The 18,818-nt window shown below is 50.0% G+C and overlaps 1 protein-coding gene across 2 annotated transcripts in view; it reads left to right on the forward strand.

Moving 5' to 3' along the window:
* The first annotated feature begins 5,358 nt into the window (after positions 1-5,358).
* LLGL1 (LLGL scribble cell polarity complex component 1) overlaps positions 5,359-18,818 on the forward strand; it is a 30,027-nt gene continuing 16,567 nt past the window's right edge. The window contains exons 1-8 of one of the 2 annotated variants that reach the window (XM_040441212.1): positions 5,359-5,617; positions 12,230-12,327; positions 15,856-15,937; positions 16,218-16,348; positions 17,878-18,036; positions 18,126-18,288; positions 18,469-18,604; positions 18,735-18,789. In XM_040441212.1, coding sequence (XP_040297146.1) covers positions 5,537-5,617; positions 12,230-12,327; positions 15,856-15,937; positions 16,218-16,348; positions 17,878-18,036; positions 18,126-18,288; positions 18,469-18,604; positions 18,735-18,789 — 905 coding nt within the window. In that variant the 5' untranslated portion in view covers positions 5,359-5,536. The remainder of the gene's footprint in view (positions 5,618-12,229; positions 12,328-15,855; positions 15,938-16,217; positions 16,349-17,877; positions 18,037-18,125; positions 18,289-18,468; positions 18,605-18,734; positions 18,790-18,818) is intronic. The other variant, XM_040441213.1, reaches the window with a different exon arrangement.

The raw sequence follows: 18,818 nt of genomic DNA on the forward strand, positions 1-18,818 counted from the left end.
CGGTCCGCAAAAAATACGGATGATGTCCGTCTGCATTCCGTTTGTTTTTCTGTCGAACAGAACAGCTGGCCCCTGATAGAACAGTACTATTCTTGTCCGGTCTATTATTGCGGACAATAATAGGACATGTTCTATCTTTGAACGGAACGGAAATATGGAAACGGAAGGCATATGGAGTACCTTCCCTTTTTTTTTTTTTGCGGATCCATTAAAATGAATGGTTCCGTATACGGAACACAAAAAACGGAACGTAAATGGGAAAAAAAACATTAGTGTGCAAGAGGCCTAAAGGAGAGGTCTGGGGTTTGTAGAAAGGAGGAATCTGGTCTGGGGTCTGTACATATGAGAGGACTGGTCTGGGGTCCATATAAGGGAGGGGTCTGTATAAGGGAGGGATTTGTAAAAAGTGTCTGGGTCTGTATGAAGGAACGGACTAGTTTGGGATCTGCATAAAGGAGGGGTCTGGTCTGAGGTCTGTGGTCTGTGTAAAGAGGGGGTCTGGTCTAGGGTCTTTATAAATGGGGGAGTGGGGGGGGGGGGGGGTCTGCATTTCTTTGAAGTGTCTGGTCTGGGGTCTGTATTAAGGAGTGGTCTATGCTGCTGTCTGCTCCAGCCTGACCACGATTCTACTATCCAGACCTCACAGCCCCATAGATCGCTATGATGAATTGAGTTCTGAAACGGTAAAAAAAAAGGTAATAAAAAGGTGATGAAAAAACACTGTTGAAACAACGTTTCCATCAATGGCGGACAGAACCGTCAGGGTTAATCTGCAACGCAGACACCGGACCCGCGGTGGCATCATCCTGACCTCAGTATAATCTCACTGAGGCGGCAGATGCTAACAGCTTTGCCTGATCATTAGTCATTAAGGCTAATTACTCCCCATTACACAACATGGGCTCAGGATCTCCACATAAATCTTCATATTCTTAAGAGCTCTGCTTGCAGTCAGTGAATGAAAACGTGCATCTTTACCTCCAGAGCCTGCCATGTCGATGTGACATAGGTGAGCTCTGATACACTGCAACAAGCCTCTGGACTGTTTCCATTCACCGACAGCAAGCATGGGTTTGGTTACCATCATCTATTCACATCTTATAAAGTGATATATATGTACACGGCTTTAGGATGTGTGTGGCTCCGCCCTCTTCATCTACAAATGAATGTGTCTGGGAAAGCTGGGTGATTGTCCCCGTAGGAGCTGAAATGGCGGCTGCATGGCCTGTCACCCAGCTTTCCCAGACACAGATGTAGTTGTCACTTTTAGGGGCCGCTCCCAGTCGCGGCGGGTGAACTGGAAATGAGATGAAACCAGGAGGAATTTTCAGAGCTCGTTATCTTATTTTTCTGCGATTTAATCAGCTGCAGATGTTGACCTCACGAGGGACGACTACAGGAAGAAGGAGGAGGGACGGACCCGTCCAAACATCAGACCCTGCCCCATGATATCACCCTGTTATAGGACGCCGCCAGGTCCCTGCGCCAGAAGAGCTGACAATCTAACGTCACAGCAGATGTGAACGCTCCCTAAACCAAGACGTCCACTCCTTGTGCTTATCCATACGGGTACAGGGGGCATCCATAGGGAGCTAGGTGTGCTAAGTTTCCAAAAGTCTGTGCTCCCCCCTCCCTCTAATGAGCCGCCATTTTCAATTCACATCGGCGGTTTGTCTGTGACTTGTCACCTGCAACCAAAAATCCAGCGGGTCTGGATTTTTGGTGACAGGCGTGTCACAGTGGTATTCTGTTGCATGACGCAATTAGGCCGCATCATTAGTCGTTGCGATTTTCATATCGAGGACTGCCCGAATGGCTTGTGATGAAAGGCTTGGTGGTGACCCTAACCCTGGCTTTGGCCATTGGGCACCATCTTGCCAACTAGTCAAATCTTTGACCTGCCAGAGCCGCCCTGAGGTGTACGAGGTGATATTGTGACAGGAAAAGTATCCCAAAATGACCAAGAGACAAAGAACGGGACCTCTGAAATGTGTTGTGCACTAACATCAGGTTTTCATTCACTGACAGTAAGCAGACATTTTGAAAATGGTGAGAAACACCAAGGCAGACAGATAACCCTGTCTGAAAGGAGGCCTGGCCTTGTTGCCCATAGTAACCAATCACAGCGCAGCTTTCATTTCTCAAGATCACTATACGAAATGAAAGCTGAGCTGTGATTGGTCGATATAGACAACAAGCACAGAACTCCTTCTAGTCCAGGGATGCTCAACTTGCGGCCCTCCAGCTGTTGCAAAACTAGAACTCCCAGCATGCCCAGACAGTCTACAGCTATCAGCCTACACCAGGGCATGGTGGGAGTTGTAGTTTTACAACAGCTGGAGGGCCACAGGTTGAGCATCCCTGTTCTAGTCTGTTTTCATAAATCTGCCCCAAAAAAACCTGCAGAACTTTCCATTCCCCTTCGTCACATAAAACCGGCTATAAAGGAGAACCCTAAAAGACGTATTTGTTACTTGGGTCTTTAAGGCCCCTTTAAAAATTGACCTTCCGAAGACCAGACGCGTGAATGATTCACAAGACGACGCGTGGAAGGAAATCACAAGACTATTGTTCCTTTGGACGGGTTCATGACTTTAGAGTAAAAACAGATTTGTGATAGCGCTGGGCCTGTTGTCAGCGCCGCTCACTTCCCTCTGCTATCTGACACATGGCGGATCCGTGTTCTGTGGAGATTTTGACAAATAGGAAGGCAGAGATATGAGGTGAAAACACAGAATATAGCATATTATACATTATAAATATAGGAAAATCCAGCTCAAGAAATGGTGGAAAAAATTCGTAGCTTTATTGCGGCATAAAATCTTCGAACATTCCTGTTTCTGTCGAAGATTTTATGCCGCAATAAAGCTACAAATTTTTTCCGCAGTTTCTTGAGCTGGATTTTCTTATATTTTCGAATTTACCATTACGCATCTGGGTGCGTCATCCGTGCTCGACTGGTGAAGGGGAAGGTGAGAGCTGCTGTGTGCTTAATATTATATAATGTATATACTGCAATACCATAATGCTACAGTAGAGGGCGCTTTGTGGGCTGGTGCTATGGATGAAGAACAGGTGCAGTACCACTTTTAGCCACTTGGCGAAAACTAAACATAGCACAACAGCTTTGGACCCCCCACCATTCACATCATAATCCTTGGATGAGGGGTAACCTGAAGCTTCAGAACAGGGGGCCACTGCTCGAGCTCCAGGACAGGGGGCCACTGCTCGAGCTCCAGGACAAGGGGCCACTGCTTGAGCTCTAGGACAAGGGGCCACTGCTCGAGCTCCAGGACAGGGGGCCTCTGCTTGAGCTCTAGGACAAGGGGCCACTGCTCGAGCTCCAGGACAGGGGGCCACTGCTTGAGCTCCAGGACAGGGGGGTCACTGCTTGAGCTCCAGGACAAGGGGCTACTGCTTAAGCTCCAGGACAGGGGGTCACTGCTCAAGCTCCAGAACAGGGGGGTCACTGCTCAAGCTCCAGAACAGGGGGCCACTGCTCAAGCTCCAGAACAGGGGGTCACTGCTCAAGCTCCAGAACAGGGGGTCACTGCTCAAGCTCCAGAACAGGGGGTCACTGCTCAAGCTCCAGAACAGGGGGTCACTGCTCAAGCTCAAGGACAGGGGGGGGGGGGGGGGTCACTGCTCAAGCTCAAGGACAGGGGGGGGGGGGGGTCACTGCTCAAGCTCAAGGACAGGGGGGTCACTGCTCAAGCTCAAGGACAGGGGGCCACTGCTTGAGCTCCAGGACAAGGGGCCACTGCTTGAGCTCCAGGACAAGGGGCCACTGCTTGAGCTCCAGGACAAGGGGCCACTGCTCAAGCTCAAGGACAGGGGGGTCACTGCTCAACCTCAAGGACAGGGGGGTCACTGCTCAACCTCAAGGACTGCAACAGCTACCCCTAGCACTGTGGTTGTAGAAGTCCATAAGGTAGGTGATACATGTCTGATTGGTGGGGGTCGGCTCTCTGGGACCTTCACAAGAATGGGGTCCTCTGCTTATATGCTGCTCCATTGAGTTGGGGACACAGAACCCCCAGTGATCAGCGGGGGTGAAACTGCTGACACTTACCCCCTGTCCTGCCCCTTTAAAGGGCATCTGTCAGCAGTTTTGTACCTATGACGCTGGCTGACCTGTTACATGTGCGCTTGGCAGCTGAAGCCATCTGTGTTGGTCCCATGTTCATATGTGCCCGCATTGCTGAGAAATATGAAGTTTTAATACATGCAAATGAGCCTCTAGGAGCAACGGGGGCGTTGGCATTACACCTGGAGGCTCTGCTCTCTCTGCAACTGCTGCGTCCTCTGCACTTTGAGTGACAGGTCGAGGCAGTGGAAACATCATCACTTCTAGCCTTGCCAATCAAAGTGCAGAGGGCACAGCAGTTGCAGAGAGAGCAGAGCCTCTAGGTGTAACGACAACGCCCCCGTTGCTCCTAGAGGCTCATTTGCATATATTAAAACTTTATATTTCTCAGCAATGCGGGCACATATGAATATGGGACCAACACGGATGCCTTCAGCTGCCAAGCGCACATGTAACAGGTCAGCCAGTGTCATAGGTACAAAACTGCTGACAGATGCCCTTTAACACATCCCCATATAAATTGCCGTTAGGGGTCCAGGAAAGCTGGGTGCCATCTCGGTGGGAGCAGTCAGTGTAGTGGATATCACCCAGCTTCCCCCCCATTTATGGAATGATTCCAAGGCGTCACTGATGGGGGTATAGGAAAGCCCTGTGGGAGAGGTAATGACGGACGGTTTGGTAGTGACCCAGCTTTGCCGGATCTGTAAAAGGGCAGTAATCATCTCTCAGCCGCACATTAGGTCAAAGGCATGAACAATCACAATACACTAGTGCTATTTACTGAAGTGAGACAACCACCATGCTTTACACTGCAGCTCTGCTTGTCCAGCTCACGGAGAGCAGCAGGCAGGCAAAACATTGCAATCTCCCTTTATCATCTCAAAATCCGGAACAAAATCATGGAACATGGCAGCGGGAATTCCCAACCATCAGCAAGCAGAGATCTTGAAACTAAAAAAGAATCGACAGAAAAAAGCAAATGAGAAAGTTAATGAAATTTTCTTTATACAATAATACCAATGGTGTTCATCTTTGCACGCCGTGACAAGGCCTGTTGGGAGTTGTAGTGTCACACCTGCTGGAAGAGTGACCACGGCTATGCCCTGAGGGGGTAAAGGGAGGTGAGCCCCGGGGCTGCCGCAGAGGGAGGCACCACCAGGATGTTGACGAGCACAGCCTAAACAAACTTCTCGTCCCAAAAACTACACTTCCCATGAAGCCTTGCGCCAGGTTGCGCATGCGTGCAGAAGGGGGCTGAATCTTTGAAGCGGAGCTGCGGCTGCCAGATTGCCCGTAGAGAGCGCCGCCAGGATCCGGCGTCTGTGATTGGCTGAGGCGCACGTCAATCACAGCCTGGGCTGGATCAAGTTGCCCGGCCGCTTGTGTGAGTGTGAGCGCTGGCTGCAGAGAGCGGCGGCGGCGGTGGTGTGAGCTCCGGAGCCGGGCAAGATGATGAAGTTTCGCTTCAGGCGGCAGGGGCTCGACCCCCAGAGGGAGAAGATCAAGCAGGAGCTCTTTGCTTTCAACAAGGTGCGGGGCCGGGGGTGCAGGGGGCCCCCAGCTGTGAGGGGGGAGGAGGGGGGCTGTGGCCGTGTGTGGTGTCACCCCCTGCTGGTGAGCGCAGGTGCTGGTACTGGGGAGCCCTCAGCTCTACCGAGAGTGTACCCCAATATACTGGTTCGGAGGTGCACCCCTTTATGCTGGCCATAGAGGGGTGTGCACCCATTATACTGAGGCTGAGTGGGGTCTGGGTGCACCTCTCTTTAGGTTGGGAGTACAGGGGTGTGGACCCCTTCTCTGTAGGTTTTCTACTTAACATCACTTTATTGTCTCCATTTAAAAGTGAGTTGTGACCCATCAGTGGGAAGGAGAGTAGTTTGTAGGATCTAGTGGTCCTCTAGAAGAGTGGGACCCCCCACTGTGCTCCTGAGTGGTACCTGTGACTGGCCGAGAGCCCTGTGTACAAGATGGGGGGGCATGTCTGCAGGAGTGTGTGGTGCTCTGCTGTACCCATCCTGTATTATACTCCAGAGCTGCACTCGCTATTCTGCTGGTGCAGTTACTGTGTACATACATTACTGATCCTGTACTGATCCTGAGTTACATCCTGTATTATACTCCAGAGCTGCACTCCCTATTCTGCTGGTGCAGTCACTGTGTGCATGCATTACATTACTGATCCTGAGTTACATCCTGTATTATACTCCAGAGCTGCACTCACTATTCTGCTGGTGCAGTCACTGTGTACATACATTACTTATCCTGTACTGATCCTGAGTTACATCCTGTGTTATACTCCAGAGCTGCACTATATTGTGACTTCAGAGATGAAATCGCACAGCTAGGGAAGCTTTTACACAGGGCACTGTACAGTCATCTGATATGCAGAACTGCCTCTCCCTGCAACAGTGAGCTGTTGGTGATGTGTCTGGTGACAATCTTGCTGACTGTTTCCAGTAGAATAGTGAGTGCAGCTCTGGGATTTAATGCAGTACAGTATATGGTGATCAGAGGAGGGCATGCTCTTTAGGGTGACTGCATCAATCCTCCGTGTGTCTCTCTCCTACAGGTTTGTCAGTAACGTCCGTTCTTATACACGACATATGCAGCATCTTCTAATAGCCCTGTATATTCATGGGGATGCTTGGTTTTTATTCCTTTTAAAGATCTCAGCTTGCTGTCAGTGAATGGGGGGAATCTTGTCTAGATACAGTAAACGCCCAGGAACCTAATACTTCTCACAGCTGGTAGTTTGTTCCAATTTTATCCCATCATCTTAAAAGAATGCCCTCCAGACTGATACAGAGTAGGATGAGGCCTGTTCACACTACGGCTGCACTCTGTGACGCACTGATTGGGTCAAGGACATCACTGTCTGCCGGTCGCGGGCGCCTTCCAGCTGTATACTGCCCCGTATTCTGCACTTGCTGGTTTTGCAGCCTTGGACCAGCGCCCTCTCCTCACATCAGGTTACAGGTGGCAAACATTTCCCTCGGCAGTTGCAGAAAATATCTGTAGAGCTTTTCACACGACCGAACCGCGCTCCCCGCACCACTTCCTTAACCTTTTCCTTTTTATATTCACAAGACTATTTGTGGCTTCACTGCTGCGCTCTTACACTACACCTGTTAACCATTAGGGAGGTCTGACCTTGACCCGGGACCCCTGCAATGAACTGGAGTAACTCTCCAGCAGAATAGTGAGTGCAGCTCTGGAGTATAATGCAGGATGTAACTCAGGATCAGTACAGGATAAGTAATGTAATGTATGTACACAGTGACTCCACCAGCAGAATAGTGAGTGCAGCTCTGGAGTATAATACAGGATGTAACTCAGGATCAGTACAGGATAAGTAATGTATGTACACAGTGACTGCACCAGCAGAATAGTGAGTGCAGCTCTGGAGTATAATACAGGATGTAACTCAGGATCAGTACAGGATAAGTAATGTATGTACACAGTGATTGCACCAGCAGAATAGTGAGTGCAGCTAATACAGGATGTAACGCAGTACAGTGACTCCCCAGCATAATGAATGTATATGTGTGTGCCCCCCTGGCACCGTATGGCGTCCTGTATTATCTGATTGTGCTACTAATGAGAGCTGACAGCATCTGTCTGACCGGCTCAGTCCTCGGATCTGGGACATTTTGTGTCCTTTCTATGGACGGATTGTAGAATCTTTCCTCTTTCCTTGTTCTATCTGTTTCTGGTAAAGCTGGGTGACGGCAGAGGCTGCTGCCAGTTCAGCTCACAGGTGTTTCTACTCAGATTTCCTTGTCTCTGAAGTATCTTCCAAGTTAAATAATGATATAATGGCGCTCTCTGCTCCCACAGGGGCTGTCATCCAGCTTTCCTGGACTCCAGAGTGGCAGATATGTAGTGATTTATCTCCTGCGGATGCTGTAATAGCAGCCATCTGCTGGGAGTTGTAGTTTGGCTGATCTGGAGTGTGATTGAGTCAGCACAGATGGAGGGTTCGGTGCGGACGTCTTCCCTTCTCGCCCTGTGACTCCACAGCTGCAAGACATTAGCTTTAAGAAGTCCATAAAATGGGAAATTGTGTCAGATCGCAGCAGCGCAAAATTAATTCACTGATATTATGATTAACTTCTGCATTGCCAGAGTTGACCCACAGGGACCCAGCAGGGGCCCCGAGCCCAGGCATGCAGCTCCGGTGGATTTCCTTCTGCTTTGTTTCCTCCTTGCTCTAAAATCCCCTTTCCCTCCTTTCTCTTCCCTATAGTCCTGGGTGCAGCAGCTGGATCCCTCCTACACACTCAGCTGAGTGCCGCTTCCCTGAGTCAGCCTGAGCGTAGCCTCCTGTGTGCCGGAATAGATCCCGTCAGACAGCTGGGAGGCCGACCTCCGATACAATGAACTCCCAAACAAAGCCTCCTCCTTACCTCACGTCCTACAGGACAGAACCCGTCACTTTATGTAGTGGAAGGTTACTGTATGGTACCTTTTATAAATGAGCTAGCCCTAAAGAATAGAACTACTATAATACTGCCCCATATGTACAAGAATATAACTACTATAATACTGCCTCCTATGTACAAGAATATAACTACTATAATACTGCCTCCTATGTACAAGAATATAACTACTATAATACTGCTCCTATGTACAGGGATATAACTACTATAATACTGCTCCTATGTACAAGAATATAACTACTATAATACTGCTCCTATGTACAAGAATATAACTACTATAATACTGCTTCCTATGTACAAGAATATACCTACTATAATACTGCCTCCTATGTACAAGGATATAACTACTATAATACTGCCTCCTATGTACAAGGATATAACTACTATAATACTGCCCCCTATGTACAAGGATATAACTACTATAATACTGCCCCCTATGTACAAGGATATAACTACTATAATACTGCCCCCTATGTACAAGGATATAACTACTATAATACTGTTTCTATGTACAGGAATATAACTACTATAATACTGCCTCCTATGTACAAGGATATAACTACTATAATACTGCCTCCTATGTACAAGGATATAACTACTATAATACTGCCTCCTATGTACAAGGATATAACTACTATAATACTGCCTCCTATGTACAAGGATATAACTACTATAATACTGCCTCCTATGTACAAGGATATAACTACTATAATACTGCCTCCTATGTACAAGGATATAACTACTATAATACTGCCTGATTCTGGTCGCTCTGTGTTTTCTCTGCATTACATGAGGCCTTGTGAATTATTAATGCTTCCGCGCTGCCGTCTGCATTATATATGACCTCTTCGCTGTGGAGCGGTTGTGCGCTCGGTTTGTGATCTGCACATGACCCGTCCTCCTGTAGATGATTGCAGATCCTGGAGTAAACATTGTCTTGCATAATGGGGGAAGATAGATTTGTGTTATGGGCCCTTTTGAGGTGTTGGGGCCCATGGTTGACGTGCCACTAGTCATGTCTTTTGACTCCAGGCTCCAGTGATCGTCGTCCTTTCTTGCGCCCATTGCGTTTTCTGCTTAACCCCTTCTTTACCTGCACTGGAACCCCCCTCCTGTCCCATGGCAATGTGGCAAGTAAGTGGTTAATCCTGGGAAGGCTACCTCTGGTCACTGAGCAGAGGCCTCTCTTCCCGGGCGGCATTGTGGCCCGGTCTCTCTGATCTCGCCCTCTTTTCTATGGCCGGATCGGCAGTAATGACCCCCCCATCCTCCCCTCCTCTTTGGGGTATTGTGTGCTTTCTATAGAAGACAAAAGCCCCATTTTTCTCCCGTCCTGGATTAGATGCTCCATGGGAACAATAGTCGGCCCTAAACTTCTCCCATTCCCCCCCCCCTTCCTCATTCCCTTTGGTTGTCGGAGGATTCGTATATTGGATGGGGGTGGGGGGGCGCTGTGCTTTTTTATGGGAACTTCCTCTGCGTTTGCGGGTCCTGTATACCTCCCATATGTCCCATATACATCCTCGCCCCCCGCCGATATCCTCCGTCTGCATTGTATGGACGCTGCTGCTGTTTTTAGTTAAACCTCCTTGACCAAGCCTTAGAAATTCCTTAGAAGTTCTTGGTCCCTTAGGGACCGGCGGTTGGCCGGCCATCTGTGGGGCTGCCTACGGTCGGCGGCCTGTACGGCATCCTGCCCTATAGGGCTGCTGCCACTGCTGATGTACATGTCTATAGATGATGTAATTAAAGGGGCACTCCCCCCTAGAATTCATAAGCAGAGCTGCCACCGTCGGTGATCACAGGGGTGACGGGTTTTTATTGACATCCTGCTGAAGGACACGCTCTCCAGTGTTCACGTGTCAGTCTGAACTGCAGTTCTGGCATTCTATTCAGGAATGGGGATGAAATGGGATGTGGTATGGCGGTGATCACCTGCAGGCGGTCTCCACCGGTGCAGACTGTGATCTCATGTTTACTCACCGCTTTGTCTGCAGGATCCGACAGACGTGTGTTATCATAGCTCCATGTAAATGTCCTACAGCGCAGGAGAGGGTTTGATTTAAAGCGACGGCGCAGGCGTCTGTGTTGTCATACAGTCACATGTACACAGGCCATGTGCCTGCGGCAGTTTCATAGAGAGTGAGCGGAGCATGAGCGCGACTGCTTGATCGCCACTCTGTTCGTTTTGGGGGGGGATCCTGCACCCCTGTTCTTGTGAGCAGTCGGACCCCCTCCTGTCAGTTTGGATCATTAGACCAACGCTTGGGATTTCCAGGGGTCAAACGGATCCTACACTGGTGCTTGTTCCGGCTGCCTGAAGGAAGCCTCGGGCTGTGTTCTCACACGCGGCGGTTTTAATGTGGTGTCATTCAACTTTTTTTGCCCCTTGGAACAACGTACAAAAAAGACAAAGTATTCTGGCTTTAATCAGTCATCAGATCAGTGTGGGTCCTACCACTGGAATGGTATCCCGCGGAGCCCCTCTGAAAGGCATGGGTTGGCTGTACTCGGCTTTTGCTGACGCTCCCATAGAAATGGGTTGGGGGGGGGGGGGCGGTGTGCAGGATGTCCTGTGAACTGACATCACGTTGTTTCCCTGCAGCGCCTCCGCAGGAGGAAGGCGGAATTACATCCTATTACATTACTGTGCTATCTAACACTGCTGTCACAAGCCCCTAGATACCTGCCACCTACACCATGGAGGATCCGCAGACGTCCTCGCTTCTTGACTGAGCACGGGGGGATAATTAGAATCAGATTGTTGCGGAGATGATTGATTCCTGGCGGATGCAGCTGTTTTCTGATCTCACCAAGGGGGTGGAAGAGTCGCATGGTTCCCCCTGCTCCTTGCAGGCTATACGTCGTACCCTTGGTCGGGGGGCTCTGCTCGCCTTATTTTCAGCTCTTTACTTTCGGCGTCTCCTCCAGGTTGTTGGCTGCGCTCCGTCCGTCGCTGGCAGCCGCCCAGCTATGTCTCCCACTGCGGAGGTCAGGATCCAGGCAAGGGGACGGATTGGGTTTTAATGAGCCGCTCCTACGGCCAGGTGTTGTCCTCCGCCTGCTGAGGTCAGGGCTGAGGTGCCAATTAGTGGACAAGGAATGGGGGGGATAAGAGCGCCCCCCGGTGCCATGTTCACACGTGAAGAGAGGGCTGGGGTGCGTGATCGCAGATAAGGGCCGATTAGGACTAACTTTTGGGATCCGTTAGTCCGATACGTTGGGTTTGGGTTGTGCTGGGGAAGGAGAATGCATGGCTCAGACCTGTGCCAGGAGGAGTTGTAGAGGGACAAGGGTTGCTTGAAATGTTTCAGTTGGATTCCCTAAAACATGGTCACCATGCACTTCAATACTCGACTGCAGCCGGAGTGCTAGCATGGCAGCTTGGCACTCAATTTTTGTACATGTAAACCAGTTTCAAGAGCTCTGCTTGCTGCCATGGAGAGAAAAAAGCAAGCAGAGATTTTGAGTGGTGAGGAGCTCAAACGCATCTTAGTCATTGTGCAACTTGTAATGTTCTTAAACCACCAGCAGGGGGACAGGTTGCAGTATAAGCCAATCAATCTGAGGCAGATGAGGGGCACTGGGTGTCTGGCAGCCGCTTATCACTTATTGGAGGGTGGGGCGTCTCGGTCACCTTCCAGTTGTAACCAGTAATGATCGACTTCTCACCAGTGATCTCTCTCTTTCTCTTCTCCTGCAGACCGTAGAACATGGATTCCCCAACCAGCCGAGTTCCCTGGCCTTCGACCCCGTGCTGCGGATCATGGCGATCGGCACAAAATCCGGAGCCGTTAAAATGTATCCTTTTTACTACAAGTGACCCGACGGGAGAGGAGGAAGCCGGGGCGTGCAGCTAGGAAGCTCATCCCCCACCAGGGTGAAGGACCCCTGCCAAAGAGGCTGTTGAGGTGGTAACCCTCTCAGACGCCCAAAGATGGGCACACTTGGGCACTGCAGGTTTGACCCAATGCTTGGCACTTCGTGGCGGGCCTGACGGGTGGTCCAGGCACCTTTTTTGTCCGTCCTACAGTGGTGGCATTCCTTCCTAGGTAAGATGAAAGGTCTCGCTTGCTGCCATGTCACAGGTCATTACCTCCTGTTCCTCCTCATGTGGAGGGTCTTCTGTGCCCCCCCCCCCCCTCTTTTCCAGTGGGATGCACATTTTTGCGTTTTCGCGTCGTGATGAGACAATCCGGTTTGACAATCCCAGTCGGTGCTGTAATGGCGGCCATGTCAGTCGTCACCCAGCTTTCTTAGGATCAGAGACTACATGTATCTAGATGACAAACAATATGGCCGCCGTTGCTTAGTCACCCAGCTTTCCTGCAATACTGAACGGCACGTAGTCCAGCAGAGAGCCGACATGTCGGGGGCTGGAGGACGGCTCTGATTTTTCACTAGGCAACGTTCCCCATGAATAGGTCGCCTCTGGCTGTGTACAAGGGATGGGGCGTGCCCCTCCTTCTGCCTGTCGCCATGGAGATGCCAACAATGTGGCCTGAAGGGAAGGGGCGCAATTAGGGATTCACCCGCTGTATGAAGTCTTTGTTGGGTCCCGTCACTACTATTTAGTCTTGTGAAGAGCAGTGGCCCCGTCACGACTATTCTGCAAGACTCCTCCATTGCACAGCAGGGGGCAGCAAACGTGGCGGTTGCTTTCTATCAAAAACAGCGCCACACTTGTCCTCAGGTTGTGTGTGGTACTGCAGCTCAGTCCCATTCAGTACAGTAGAGCTGCAATACCAGACACAACTTGAGGGCAAGTGGGGTGCTGTTTTTGAGAAGTGCCTCCAAATCCTGGAGACTTTTGCTCTTTATTGGCTCAGGTCATGATTGAGATATTAAACCTCTGCGCAAGACCCCCCCCCTCCTTTCTCCCCCGGACATCTATGCACATTCGGTCACCCTCCTTCTGGCCTCGTCCCCTCATCTTATAAGCGATTGTCCCGGGAGGGGGCGTTTACACAGCTGTCAGCGAGAGGGAAGATCCAGGTCACTGTTCTCTACTGGTCCTGTACAAAGGACCATTGTGTGACTGCAGCTGGGCCTGGTGCTCAGGGCGGGGGGCTGTCTCAGCCCATAGGGGTCCCCGGCCTGGTTACTGTCCCTGTATTGGGGGGTCACTTTCGCTTCTGCACTAGAGACCTAAGAAAAATGGCTGCCAGGTTAGGTAGGATTTTGACGGCCATGTTGGTTGTCACCCAGACCGCTAGTGTTCGAAAGTCGTTGAGGTCTCCAATCTGTGGCTGTCTTGAGACTACAACTCCCAGCAGAGTCATCTTTAAGTCGCTGTTAAAGTGCACATCTGCTGTCATTCAGTCCAGCATATTACTAGGACTTCATTGCTTTACTCTGCAACACAAGAAACGAAATCTGCTCTCTGGAAACCATCAACAAGCAGGTCGGCTGCTGCGGACAGATCTTATTAGTTATTTGTTTCTGTCTAACTGCGTCTTGTTGGAATCCATCAGTCAGGCTGCAGGGACATCGGGCTGGGTATACACAGCAGCTCTTGGCTACTTGATATTACCGCAACCTCCATGTTTTACTTGTAGCCGCCCCCCAAGATCGAGGCGCAGGGGAGGTGGTGGTCCGATGCCCGCTCTTATCAGATGTGGAGATCCAGACCCCATTCACTGCAGGGCTTCATTATGACCGATCGGGCAACAGCAATTTGTTGATGGTTTCCAAGTAGATCTTTCATTCTCCTTCAATATCTTATATAGTTTCAGTGCAATTCACTAAAATTGAGTGCAATGGAGCAGGAAATATTAAAATCCAGACCAGTCTATAAAATGTATGTTCTGTGCCGTTCACAACACGTGCTGAGTAAGCGGGACCAGGCCTGTCATCTGCTGTCCCCTTAACGATCCAGTCGTCATGGTAACAAGAGGCGCAGGAATGTACTGAATAACGCTCTCCATCACCACTGTTCCCCAGATGGCGGGTACTTAATGGAGACTTACAAGTGCGGTATGGAGGACAGAAGTCAGTACATTGTCCTATTCTTGTACATAGGAGCAGTATTATAGTAGTTATATTCTTGTACCTAGGAGGCGGTATTATAGTAGTTATATTCTTGTACATAGGAGGCAGTATTATAGTAGTTATATTCTTGTACATAGGAGGCAGTATTATAGTAGTTATATTCTTGTACATAGGGGGCAGTATTATAGTAGTTATATTCTTGTACATAGGAGCAGTATTATAGTATTGTACTTAGGAGGCAGTATTATAGTATTCTTGTACATAGGAGGCAGTATTACAGTGGAGGTGCAGCGATTGACAGTGCAGACTGGCTAAAGGTGACAACTGATTTTGTGAGGCAGAAATGTACTTGGAGGTGTCGCTCCCACCCCTCCTGGCAGCTGATATAGTGCAGCACTTGTTTGGGGACAGCAATAAGCACAGAACAGAGAATATTAAATCTGTTCTGTCCTGCGGCATGACTGGAGTGATGGTAGATGAGTTTTGCAGGGTGTTCTCTAGTAATGGCTGCAGCGGTGGTGCTGTTATCAGTAGTGTCTGGCTTCTCTGCCCCTCTCCGTCCTGCGCTCCTCTCTGCAGCGGTCTCGATGCTGGCAGGCCTCCAGCAGTCTCGGGCCATGAATGGCTTTTTCTGCTTGATTTACTATGTATGCATGCGCTGTGTTCACACGCTGGTCCCTGCCGCCTGATTTGTGAGCTTTAGTCAATGTTGTGAGGGGCTCTCATGGCTGCTGGATACTGCAGATTCAGAGCTGTTCTCGGTTTATAAAAATAAGCTGGTCTCACCGCTGCAGTGCAGACCATGAATATTATTACTCCATTTAAAGGGGGACAACACCTGTCGACTGCAGCCCTTCGACGTGCTACTGTAATGGCCTTCAGAAAAGGGACAGATCTACCTTCATGGCTGCCAGGAAGAGCAATAGAGGACTGTTTATGCAACTGACCTCTTCAATCAGAAATGCTGATCTTCTCCACGGTCAGAAGGTGGCGTAGTTGAGTCATCAGATCCCGACTTCTTGCGGCTCGCACAGCCTGGATCCTCCCGTGTTTTGGGATAGGAAGAATGGCCGACTGTGTGCACAACAAAGATCTGATGTTTATGTAATTTTATGCACCACGTGTCGTGTGGTTGTTTGTACGTTACACAGACGCACGTGTAATGGCCAAAGTCCATCAGTGCGGCATCCAGGGTGTTGAATGGATGCCCGATTAGTGCCCCTTTGACGCTGTGTGCGATTGCTCTGCAGCTAATTTCATCCTCTGCTATAAATACTCTCGTTCCTCCTTGCTCAGACTGTAGATGCCTTCTTCTCCTTGACCCCTGACCTCCTCCAGATATGGCGCTCCTGGCGTGGAGTTTACCGGATTGCACAAGGAAACCGCCACCGTGACCCAGATGCACTTCTTACCCGGACAGGTAGACCCTCGGAGAGTCCTCTGTCTTCATTCTGTCTGAATCTTGGAAAAGCTTGGTGACAACCAAAATGGTTAACATTACCTCTCCCATATGGGTTGTCCCTCACTTTTCCTAGACCACTGAGTGGCACATCTGCTTAGTATATGGAGTCCTGCAGCATCTTATCTTAGACTAAGCAGCTCTGCCATTCATTAGCTATGTGTTGCGCCCACTAGTGGTTGTTTTGTGGTAGTGCAGCCTGCCTCTGCCGATCTGTAAGGATCCTTGCTCTCTCCTCCAGGGTCGGCTTCTTACCTTGCTGGACGAGAACACCATCCACCTGTGGGAACTGCAGCAGAAGGATGGCTGCTCCTACCTGGAGGAGACCCGCAGCTTCCTCCTCCCAGGACGACCAGGGTTCGACTGCCCTAAGTACTCACACCCCCTCTTTCTTTCTCTCTCACGCTTGTCTGTTAGGTGTGGTCTATGCCTATGTGCGCCTCTCTCCTCTGCCTGACCCTGCTGGGAGTTGTAGTCTCACAACAGTCGGAGAGAGGCACATATTCCGGACCACAGATATTTAATGGATGGGGGTGGGACCCTTTGGCCCAAAATGTACAAAAAAAAAAAAGTGCCCATGTAGATCTTACTGTTAATTATAGGGTTGGGTTGCCATGATGCATTGCACTAGGGTCTAGTGCTGGCAGAATATTGAATGCAGCTCTGGATGTGACTAGAGTACAAGACGCCATGTAGTTCAGCTTCTCCCTTGCTGGTTGGAGTCTGGTTTTGAAACTTTTTTTTTTTTTTTGGTTGCAAGTCTTTGTCCACCCCCAATATGGGGTCTTGGCTGTAGCTAATGGAGGACTGCCCCCCCCCCCCCCTCCCCTGCCTAAATTCTGGAATGATTCAGGGACCATTTAAAAAAAAAAAAAAAAAAATGGCTGCTTTGTTACAGAAACAGCTCCCCTGTCGTCCACGGGTTTTTTCCGATCCTTGAAGCCATAACTACCAGGACGTCCTTCTGGCCCCTGGAGAGGTGGATGTGGCCCCCTAATGTGTCCAATATATGATCCCGTCCTGTTAGGTTGCCGCATACAAGCGCGATGAGCGGTGATGGTCACTTAGGAAGGTTTCGTGGTGTCCCAGGTGCCGGGCTCTCGGTGTCTCGTCCCTGACTGTCTGTCTCTTTATTGACTTCTATATGGGGTTGAATTGGGAAACTTGTTACCCCGAGCCATAGACTATGTTTTAAAGCCCATGTTACAGCGGGGGAGGGTAAGTGGTCCTGCTCATGCTAAGTCGCAGGACCCCGTCACGTCTGTCTAGGCCTGGATAAAAACTAGTGCCATGGAAAAGAGGAGCAGTTGCCTGTAGCAACCAATCAGGTCACTGCTTTCATTCTCTAAAGGATGTCTGAGGTATGAAAGCTGGAATCTTATTGGTTGCCATGAGCGACTCCTCCAATAAGATTCCAGCTTTAATTTCTCAGAAGACCTTTTAGAAAATGAAAGGAGACCTGATTGCGGGAGATTTATCAAAACTGCTGCCATGGAAACGCGAGGCGGTGTCTCATACCAACCAATGAGGTCACTCCTTTCATTTTGTGCAGGACCTGAGACATGAAAGCTGGATGCTGTACGCGCCTGCACCAGTCGGCCCTGGTTGCTATGGGTGACTAGTCTGCGTCACTTTTGAGGTAGTTCCCCCTATTTGTTCTGGCCAGAGCTTGTGAACGGATGGGAAAACAAGATCATCGTTACAAATAAAGTTGAGTTTGATATAAACGTGGAGTTTTGAAAAGCAGAAACGTAATTTAAAGGGGTTGTCCAGGATTAGAAATAACATGGCTGCTTTCTTCCAGAAACTGTGGTACTGCACTTAGGCCACGGCCCATGGACAGATGTGGCACTTCTGTTCGGGTCAGTGTGCGGATCCTTATCGTCACTGTTTGTGTTCAGTTCCCCTCCCAGCATTACTCGCGTGACTGTCATCCTCGTGGCGGCGTCCTGTGACGTGGCCGCTCTCGGGACGGAAGGAGGCGGAGTCTATTTTGTCCAGATCCCGAGCTTGAAGCTCCTGGAAGATCAGACCCTGCTGCAAGATGAGATCCTGCAGAGGTGAGGGCGGAGGCTCGGGGCATGCTGGGGGTTGTTGGTTTGCAGCGACTGGTGCCTCGGTGCTTATGTTGTGTTTAACCCCTTTACAGCCTTCCAGATGAATACAGGTGCGGGAAGACCCTGGGGCCGGTGGAGTCTCTGCAGCAGCACCCGCAGCAGCCCAGCAAGCTGCTGATTGGTTACAGCCGGGGACTGGTGACCTTATGGGACCGGGAGTCCAGGAAGGCTGAGCATCACTTTTTGGGGAACCAGGTGAAGATCTCAAAACCTTGGGTTTCTAGTCCCTGACAATAGTGCAGGGGCGGAGCATGACACAAAAACTTGTCATGCTCCGCCCCCTCTGGCCTTGTCCTGGGCATAACGTCAGATCGGCCTGGAATGTTCCTTTTTAAGTCTTTGTATTTATTTATTTTCCTTGCCGTTTCTCCACAGCAACTGGAGAGTCTGTACTGGGAGAGCAACGGGTCGTCCTTTATCAGCTCCCACAGCGACGGGGGGTACATGGTGTGGGCCGAGAGCAGCAATTCCTCCACCACCTCCCAGCCAGTCACCTCTACTATACCATACGGTGGGTTCACATAAACAAAATAGCAGCCAGTTGCTTTGTAGATCTGACCCTTACATGGTTGCACCCATTTCTGCTGTGGACTACTACTCCCATTGTGGTGTTAAAGGCATATGTTCTGTTGTCCCCTTAGGTCCATTTCCGTGCAAAGCGATCAATAAAATCCAGTGGCAGTCCAGCAGCTGCGGGTAGGTCTCTCTAAGACGTCAGTGGGGTG

Source organism: Bufo bufo, chromosome 7 (genome assembly GCF_905171765.1).
Source record: "Bufo bufo chromosome 7, aBufBuf1.1, whole genome shotgun sequence".
Classification (NCBI taxonomy): Eukaryota; Metazoa; Chordata; class Amphibia; order Anura; family Bufonidae; genus Bufo; species Bufo bufo.